Genomic DNA, 10,383 nt, shown 5'->3' with positions numbered 1-10,383 from the left:
CTAAACACATTTAATTCATATTTGCATGTGTCATCTTGATAGGGATTTCCTAGAATTGAACTTATACCTTGTCTCCTATGGGATATGCATTGGGTAGCTTTGCTAGTGCTCAATTAAACCGTGATATTGTAACTTGACTAATGGTATATGCAATAAACATTAAAACATGACTTTTTAGCAACTTGGAAACATGGGGCTGGAGTATTTAGCTACTTTCTAAATGCTTCAGATTCCTCTCCCTAAGGACTTATATGTAAGTGATCATCCGAGACTTACAGTACAGCTGTGAGGGCTACATGGCTGTGGCTTTAGCTCAGTATGGGGACCTTTTATTGCTTGTTAGAGGTTACCTTTATGGCTTAAGAATGACTTGCTGAATCAGGTATAGGACAACATCTACTCTTATGTGTATAGCCATGATGGAATTGTGCCATTCGACAGGGGGTTCCTATATCTATTTGCCGAGTGAATCTAATGGCCCTAACTTGTTAGATGAACCTTTGAAAAGCTTCATAGTGAACCATGCCTGCTCACCTTGGAAGTGTTTTGGGAGTTATAAACCCGAGCATATGGGTATCACGACTCACAGTCAAAGTGTACAACCTCTACAGAGTGTAAAATTGGTATAGCGGCCTTGGAACATTTATGGAATAGATGATCACTAAGAATTACTCGTTTATGCTATTCATTATTTATGTTTACTTTGATCATTTGTTTTACTTTGGGATTGGAACAACTTATTGCTACTCTTATACTAAAATTGTGACAACTAAAAGCTAAATGCTATCAAAACCTATGTCAAGCCTTTTGAGCCTCATGAACCCCATGTTACACTTGTTGAGTACGACATATACTTATGCTTGTTTATTTTTATTATTTAGATAGAAATCCTAGATGAGTAACAGATGGCTATGGTAATGATGACTTTTCTGAAGATTACTAGACTTGTGGTCAACCAGTTGACACCCCTATGATATGGAGCTTCTACGAGAGTTTTTTTTATACTTCCGCTACATTTATGTGAAGACTATATCTTATTATTCGTGATGTAATAAACACTTGTGATGATACTATTTATAATTTATCGGCTTATGTGTGTGACTGATCTTTGGACGCACATAAGATTATACATTCCATTTTATCCTTGATATCGGGTGTGACAAGTCCTCAACAAATCCTCGCATAATCAAATATGATATAATGATATTCACATCTCTCCACACTATATGGTTCTTATAATCGTGACACGGACAAATAATTGAATCCTTATTTTGTGTCAACGTCATTGCATGGTTCTTTGCGGCTTGAATAAATTTATCCACCTCCTCACGGAAACCTGGCTTCCACCTTAACAAACCATACATCCATGACTTCTTATACTCCATCTTTTATGACAACAATAAAAGAAAATACATTAAAGGACTAATTATTCGGATATATATAAATGTATATACATGAATCAAATTAATAATTCATTGAAATAAATAATTATTATTGTTCCTAAAAGCAAATATAATGATATGATGCATATCAAACACCATGCTACAAAATAATTAATTAATGACCTATTTATCCATAACTAATTAAAATATACATTTCTTGATTACAATAAACAATTTCAAAGACAACAATTAGCAACAATTAATATTTCACCCACTAACCTTCATGCAAACTTAGTCCCATTTCGATAAACAAAAAATTACAAAAATGAAAAAAATAAAAAAAAAACCCTAGATCTAGATCTAGATCTAGATGTACATGACACATCCATAAAACTTTACTAATAGTCCACTAAATTAAAGAAAGATCGACTAATAAAAGGTGTACTCTTATTACTCTAACTAATTTATCCTAGTACTATCAAAGCTAGGGTCTAATTTGCTTCATACATGGCTCAAGTACCATAGAAGAGAGAGAAAAGCAAAACTCTAATTACTCACTGACCAACCATTAAAATTACAAAAAAACGCTTGGAATAGCATTTTTTTACCTTTTACAATCTCTCCACCAAACAAAATGAGACCAAAACCTCCCCCTTAGTAGAATAATTTTTGGGAGGTGCCCAAGATCTCCCTATCTTTTTTCATGGGTTGGAGTGGGCGACCCGAGGAAGAAGAAGAGTGGCTGCTCTATATATACATGGAGCATTTCTAGGGGTGGCTGGTAATAACCGTCACTACAAATCGAACAGTAAGGGCGGCTGGTGATTGAGCCGCCCCTACAAATCAACCCATTTGTAGGAGTGGCTCATATCACCAGTCACCTCTACTATTCCATTTGTAGGGGCGGCTCCTCTCGTGAGACCCTGGCGTGGCCACTGTAGGGGTGGCTGCAGAGTGAGCCACCCCTAAAAAAAGCCCCGTTGCTACAAAGCTTTTGTGTAGTAGTGATATATGATGGATAAAATTAATATAAACCTATGATAAAAGAAAAACAAACATGATAAGTGAAAGCAATGGTGAAAGGTCCTAATATGGCTAGAGGGGGGTGAATAGCCTATTTAAAAATCTACAAATCAATTGGAGCAATTTGATTAGTATGACAAATAGCGTAATGCAAACTTGCTCTAGCTCTACAAGGGTTGCAAGCCACCTATCCAACAATTCTAGTTGCAATAATTACTAAGGCACCCAAACTTGCTATGTAACTACTCACTAAGAGCTCTCAATCTTGCTACTCTAAAGAGCTCAACTAGATAAATGTAAATGATAAAGCAAGCTCTCAATTCTAATTACACTAAAGAGCTTGTATCAACTAGTTTGCAAGAATGTAAATAGGTGAGTAGGGTGATTATACCGCCATGTAGGGGATGAACCAATCACAAGATGAAGATTAAGCCAATCACCGAGAGAATGCAAATAACAAGAGACAATCGATTTTCTCTCGAGGTTCACGTGCTTGCCAACACGCTACGTCCCCGTTGTGTCGACCAACACTTGGTGGTTCGGCGGCTAAGAGGTGTTTCACAAACCTCGTCCACATGATAGGACACCGCAAGAATGGACCCACAAGTGAGGATAACTCAATGACACGAGCAATTTACTAGAGTTACCTTTCGGCACTCCGCCGGGAAAGGTACAACTCCCCTTACAATCACCGAAGGTAGCCACGAACAATCACCACCTCGTGCCGATCCTCCACTGTTGAACTAAGTTGTCTAGGTGGTGGCAACCACCAAGAGTAACAAGTGAAATCTGCAGCGCAACACGAATACCAAGTGCCCCTAGATGCAATCACTCAAGCAATGCACTTGGATTCTCTCCCAATCTCACAAAGATGATGAATCAATGATGGAGATGAGTGGGAGGACTTTGGCTAAGCTCACAAGGTTGCTATGCCAATGAAAATGTGCAAGAGTTAGAGCTACAACCGGCCATGGGGCTTAAATAGAAGCCCCCATGGAATAGAGCCGTTATACCCCTTCACTGGGCAAAACGCGCTCTGACCGGACGCTCCGGTCATACTGACCGGACCCTGAACTCAGCGTCCGGTCCACTGATTTATGCCATGTGTCACTCTGAGTTAAAACTGAACTGTCAGATCACAACGGCTAAGTGCTGACCGGACGCTCTGGCTAAACTGACCGGACGCTGGAGCCTCACCGTCCGGTCGAGTACAGTAAGGGTCCAAATCCATTTTTCCTTGACCAGACGCGTCCGGTCCACCTCGACCGGACACAGCCCAGCGTCCAGTGGTATACCCTAGCTACTGTACCACCAAGTCAGCGCAACCGGACGCAGGCAGTCAGTGTCCGGTGCATTCCTATCCAGCGTCCGGTCACTTGATTGACGCTAGCATCTCCTCTGTCTTCTTCACCCTTGCTCAAATATGCTAATCACCAAGTGTATCACCTTGTGCACATGTGTTAGCATATTTTCTCAAACATTTTCAAGGGTGTTAGCACTCCACTAGATCCTAAATGCATATGCAAGGAATTAGAGCATCTAGTGGCATTTTGATAACCGTACTTCGATACGAGTTTCACTCCTCTTAATAGTACGGCTATCTATCATAAATGTGATCACACTCACTAAGTGTCTTGATCACTAAAACAAAATGACTCCTATATTTTATACCTTTGCCTTGAGCCTTTTATTTTTCTCTTTCTTCATTTCCAAGTTTAAGCATTTGACCATCACCATGCCATCACCATTGTCATGATCTTCGTCATTGCTTCATCACTTGAGTAGTGCTACCTATCCTCATAATCATCTTGATAAACTAGGTTAGCACTTAGGGTTTCATCAATTAACCAAAATCAAACTAGAGCTTTCAAACGGTAGTATCTAGCTCAATCTACTCTATTTATACTCCATTCATCTTGAAATATAAAGGATCGAAATTTGTCCTAAGTCAAACTATGTTAAGTTTGACCAAATTTATAGAGAAGCGTATTAACATTTACCGCAACAAAAAAGGTATATTACACAAATAGATTTCATGGCGTATCCAATTAAGCTAATTTGAAAGCCTACATATTTTTCTTCTTTTCTATAAACTTGGTCAAGTTAATTATAATTTGACTTAACACAAAACTGGATCCCTTATATTTCAAGATAAAGACCTACTAATTAGTATTTTTTTGCAAAACCTACATGTCATGGTTTATGAAGTAGATTATCCAACTTATATTAGCATGTGGGTGCTCAAATGTTTGGTTACGGTTCTTTCACTAACAGGTGATGTTGCCATAGGCAATGAGACGTCTGTTATAACATTATCCTACTATTTTTTTTTTGCGAACATAACATTATACTATTAGTGTAAAGATAACCCCCTATCTTGGTTTTTTTCCGTTCAAAGCCATTGAGATAGTGTGTACAAAGCGTCGACCTATCTCTACTATGTCAGGGGGAAAATCTTTGAAAAAAAAATATCCTCCTCTAGTTTATTTCAATGCTTGCTTGAACAATAATCTCTCTGTCCCAAAATAGATGACATTTTAGATTTGGATACAAGAATTAAGGAAAAGTGAAAATGTGTTATGCACATAAAACAAGGAAAGAGATAGGGAGAAATATAGCGATAAATATGTGTTGGAAGAAGAGAAATGTGTATTGAAAAGTGAGCGCGCCAAGTATTTTGTGATAAAATTTGAATCCTATAAGGTAAAGTATTTTAGGACGGAGAGAGTACATTTTATTAATGGAAGCTATACATATATAGATATAGGCTCGAGCACGTACAATTGGTGATGCATGGTAGCTAGGCAGGCAGCAGGCAACACTTAAAGTTTGAAACCACTAATCTAGAAAATGACTAGGTTGAACCCGGATAATCAATCCCGAATCAAGCAACCGCGCGCCATGAATGTTGATGAACACGATCGATACACACACACCAGTTGGTGAGGCGGTAGGCTAGGTCCAACACGTCACGTACGGCAAGCAACATGCATTTAGCACCCGGCAACTGCACTGCACTGCACTGCACAGGATCGGATCGGATGGTGCCAGGTGTGCCATACCACGTACGAGTAGGATCGGAGGACGTACGTGCTAGCTCTCGGCCCACCGGGTTGGCAATTGCATATTCAATCCATCATCCATTGTCCCCGGCCTATTGGTTTGCTAAATGCTAGGTTGCTAAATGCTACTAGGTATAAATAAGTATAAGTCGGCTGTCCTGTTAGGTATGCATGCTGTAGTACTGATTCAGAAAATATTTCAGGAGGGCTGAACAACATTATTGTTCGATCTTAAGTCTCAGTCCTTTCTACACTATAGAACTTTGCCTAAAAATTTATAGAGGCTCCACAGGGGTTCCACTGCTGCGATACTGATAGGAGGGGCTTGAGCCCCCCGCCCCACCGCTGTGTCCGCCCCTGGTACTAGCTAGCTAGTTCGCTATCATGCAATCATGGTCCTTGATGCATGTTTATTTCCCATGATTCTATTTCTACACGTACACGGATCGATTGGAAAGGGGGACGAAAAACTGAAGGCACGCGCATGCTTTGCTATACTAGTATATGCTCGATGGAAGACTGATTGCAGCAGCTGCAGCTGCAGCAGAGCACAAGAGAGAACCAGATTCGGCTGCCGCCCGCCTGCATTGGCATATAACTAATCCCCACCCAGTCACCCACTGTCCGATCGAGTGGCCATCCGCCGCATGTCAACTTCCCCTGCCATCGCCCTCCGTTGGTTCCATTCCATCCAGCGCCTGCCCCCGTGCCCGCCCCCTTATTTAAACCCCATGAGTGCAACCCCCTCCTCCTACACAACCCGCCCATTGCACCTCCCTTCTTCCATCCTTCCTCTCTCCCTCACTTTGTTTCGCCCATCCGTCTCTCTCATCTCATACATACATACTCGAATACTCGATCCATCCATAACATATCCACACACACCCATACAGAGAGAGAAACAGCTACTAGTCTACAAGTAGGTAGCGAGCAGCTAGACTAGTGATTGATCATTTGATCGATCCATCGATGGCAGCAGCAGACGAATCAGCGCCGGCGGCGAGCCGGGTGGTGTGGGTGAACGGGCCGATCGTGGTGGGCGCGGGTCCAGCGGGGCTCTCCGTGGCGTCGTGCCTGCGCGCGCGCGGGGTGCCCTGCGTCGTGCTGGACCGCGCCGACTGCATCGCGTCCCTGTGGCAGCGCCGCACCTACGACCGCCTCCGCCTGCACCTGCCGCGCCACTTCTGCGAGCTCCCGGGGATGCCGTTCCCGGACCACTACCCGGAGTACCCCACCAAGCGCCAGTTCGTCGACTACCTCAACGCCTACGCGGAACGGTCCGGCGTCCAGCCGCGGTTCAACCAGGCGGTCACGTCCGCGCGCTACGACGCCGCCGCGGGGCTCTGGCGGGTGCGCGCCGAGGACGTTAGCGCTGTTGCTGCTGCTGAGGACGCCGCTGCGACGACCGAGTACATCGGCCGCTGGCTCGTCGTCGCCACGGGCGAGAACGCCGAGCGAATCGTCCCGGAGTTCGAGGGCGCGCGGGACTACGCGGGTCCTGTATCACACGTCTCCGAGTACAAGTGCGGCGAGGCCTACCGCGGCAAGCGCGTCCTCGTCATCGGTTGCGGGAACTCCGGCATGGAGGTCTGCCTCGACCTCTGCGACCACAATGCCCTCCCATCCATGGTCGTCAGGGACGCGGTGAGCACGCACGACACGACGCACCGACCACTCCATCCATCACTCGATTATTTCTCTTTGGCTGACTCGATTCAATTCTTTCTCGACAAGAAGGTGCACGTCCTGCCTAGGGAGATGTTCGGCGTGGCCACCTTCTCCGTCGCCGTCTTCCTCCTCCGCTTCCTGCCGCTCTGGCTGGTGGACGCCATCCTCGTCCTCCTAGCGCGCCTCTTCCTCGGCGACCTGGACAAGCTCGGCATCCGCCGCCCGCCCGGGGGCCCGCTCGAGCTCAAGAACGCCAGGGGCAGGACCCCCGTGCTCGACATCGGCGCGCTCGCCAGGATCCGCTCCGGACACATACAGGTCGTGCCGGGGATCAAGAGGTTCTTCCGCGGCGGCGCCGAGCTCGTCGACGGCCGACGCGTCGCCGCCGACGCGGTCATACTGGCCACCGGCTACCACAGCAACGTCCCTCAGTGGCTCAAGGTACAACATGTTGATTAACTTCATGCATGTCACATCCATAGTGCTTGGCTCACCTTTTTTTTCATTCATTCACAATAATAACGGTGGTTAATTAATAATATATAAAAACCTTAACTTTCATAGGATTTTAGTTGTTGAAGAAAAGAAAAATCTAAAGAGGAAATTATGCTAGCTAGCAACTAACTTTACAAACCATTTTTATGTGAACTTGATAAGAAGAGGTGTATTGTATTGTACCCAAAAGGGCCTCGCTGGCTCTAAAAAGGCTGGATAATGATGCCTAACAAAGCAGGGCTTAATTTCTAATGCCAATTTGACAGTTCTAAAGCCGTTAGGTAGTACTAAAAGTGCCATATCCTCCATCCTCTAAATACTATATCATAAAGTTTTTTTTTTTAAAAAAAAAACAGAACTTTCACTGTCATCTAAATTGGGGCTCTCCTCTTGTGCTGCTCAGGGAAGTGATTTCTTCACCGAGGAAGGGTACCCAAGGGTGCCGTTCCCACACGGCTGGAAGGGGGAGTCAGGGCTCTACTCTGTTGGCTTCACCAGGAGAGGCCTCTCCGGCGTCTCCTCCGACGCTGTCAAGGTTGCGCAGGACATCGCCGTGGAATGGGAGAAGCAAACCTCCACAAGATGATGATGACGATGATGATGATGGATGCCCATCAACTTACCGATTGATGACCTCTCATGCATGCATGGACCTGCTAACTTCAGATATCAAGCTTGTCATCATGCATGCATGTCCAGCAAAAGTGCAAAACTTGACCTAATTTGGCCAAGAGCTGTCCAAGCACAAATTCAGAGATATATAGGTGATCGATCATCTTGGAGCAGAGAACGAAGTTCAGGGTAACCATAATAAACCAAGAAACAGAGGAGAAGCAAGCGCGCATCGGCATACTACAGCAGCGGATCCAGGCTCCGGAGGTTCCGAAAACTGGAGAGCGAGCCTGCTTGGGCAATGGCAAGAAGGCCGGAGATATTGAGCGCGTCATGTAGAGCCCAGATTTTGCTGTACCCATGGGCCCTTGTATATGTACAGAGGAGTGTTATTATGTAGTAAAGTTGTGTATAGTAGTAGTAGTACCTTACCTCTAGTGGTTGGTAGAGTGTTAGCGTTGACATGCATGTGTACCATCTTGATGTTTATGTATGGAGTTGACAATGAGAATGACCTATTCTATTTAATTTTTTAAAACATTACAGTAACAGCTAGCTCCAAGTTAAGTTGTGTTTTTCTGTTCTATTTGGGACCATGTTTCCATACTATTTGCAATCAGGAAAAGGAAAACAGAGATTATTCAAGGTAGTCTTCTTCCTAACCATAGAACTCGGTCACTTTAAAAATGTCCAAAGAGATTTGACACTGTTAGGATTTCATACGAATACAGCTTCTGTAAAGTATCTCGCAGGATTGAAGTACAAGTCTGTCTCTATCCTGCCACAAAAGTTCATCAAAAGTTTGCTGCAATATGCAATTAATAAAGCAGGATAGGAAAAAATATCACATTTTGAGCATCCAGCAGCAACAAGTCATTATCTAAAAAAGGGCAGCAGACACGTAACAAGTTAACGTGATTTCTGTCACGCACCTAACTGTTCATATTTTGTGTTTTGTGTGTTTGGCATATGTCGAATCATTAAAAAATGTTACTAAAGTTCTTCACTTTGGAAGAAAAGAGAGCATTGAGCTATAGAGCATAAGTTCCTGCAAGAATTTCATATGATATTTTTGCGTACGGTGATAAGAACCTATGTTTCTCCATTGCAAATTAATGGGACCAATATGCTGGTTTTGGTTTGGTTTTACTGAAAGGAGTGGCAGGAGTTCTGCTGTCCATTATTAAAAAGAGAAAAAAAAAGGCCTACAAAGTACAACGCCCGGACGGTCCCAAATAAACTCATTGACATATATGCCGTTCTAATGATGCCTGAACTTTAATCTAACTTTGTTGTAGTGAAAGAACAGCATCATCGCGCTGGAATCCATGGATTACCTTTACATTACCTGGGGTTGCAGGGAATAATAAGGTTCAATACTATTCATCATTTGTGGTGGAAAATCTAGTAGAGAACACCAGATCTCATCTGACAGTAATACCACCCCTGAGCAAATTGCTGAAGGACCCAATGAAGAAGGGTATGCATGTGTATTTTGCCAAAAAGAAAACCCAATAACGTAGATCCACCGTCTCACCTATATAGTGCAGGTTAGAAGGCTCGAAGCTAGAGAGCTACTCGGCCTTGGCTCGCTTCAACAACCATGAACTTGAACACCTTTTTTTGAAACGAACCATGTAGAAAAGGTACTGATGATATTAAGTAGAAGAAAAGACAGAGACTGGGTAGTACAACAAAGCAATAAGAGCAACCTCAAGGGGCGGAACCAAGAAAAAACGACGACGATGACAACTAAGCCGAAAAACTGAGCTTGAACACTATGGTTAAGAGTTACTGTAATACTTTTAGTAATTGCTAGTCCCACACAGTCTCTGACCATGTTTTTTTCCCAAATCGTGTTGTTAAAGCCAAGCTTCAGCACCTAGTTCTTACATTGACGGATTCTAAGGAGCCTGATCGAGGAATGTACTCAAGGGCTCTTTTGGATACACCCATTCCTCATGTGGATTGAGTTTCCTCCTCAATCCAAAGGAGTTCCCTAACAGTATGATGCATGGTTCCACATTTTTGGTGACTATATATGGTCAGCCAACCTTTTTTGGAAAGTATCGTTTGAAAGTATATTTACCCACTCTTTTGTGGCCAAACAAGTCTAATAGACAATTTTTGAATTGAAATGT

The 10,383-nt window shown here is 43.6% G+C and overlaps 1 protein-coding gene across 2 annotated transcripts; it reads left to right on the top strand.

Annotated features, from left to right (window-relative positions):
• The first annotated feature begins 6,225 nt into the window (after nt 1-6,225).
• Nucleotides 6,226-8,787, top strand: LOC136551369 (probable indole-3-pyruvate monooxygenase YUCCA9). Of its 2 annotated transcripts, none has more exons than XM_066542935.1 (3): nt 6,226-7,111; nt 7,205-7,576; nt 8,034-8,787. In XM_066542935.1, exons 1-3 carry the CDS (start codon nt 6,437-6,439, stop codon nt 8,214-8,216), a joined length of 1,230 nt encoding a protein of 409 aa, XP_066399032.1. In that variant the 5' UTR covers nt 6,226-6,436; the 3' UTR covers nt 8,217-8,787. The 2 variants fall into 2 exon arrangements, with proteins under 2 accessions (XP_066399032.1, XP_066399031.1); XM_066542934.1 differs by having other exon boundaries at nt 7,202-7,576.
• Nucleotides 8,788-10,383: the final 1,596 nt, after the last annotated feature.

The sequence above is a fragment of the Miscanthus floridulus genome, chromosome 4 (assembly GCF_019320115.1).
Source record: "Miscanthus floridulus cultivar M001 chromosome 4, ASM1932011v1, whole genome shotgun sequence".
NCBI classification, from domain to species: domain Eukaryota; kingdom Viridiplantae; phylum Streptophyta; class Magnoliopsida; order Poales; family Poaceae; genus Miscanthus; species Miscanthus floridulus.
Note: the sequence above shows the minus strand (reverse complement) of the source record. Positions and strands in the feature narration are given on the sequence as shown.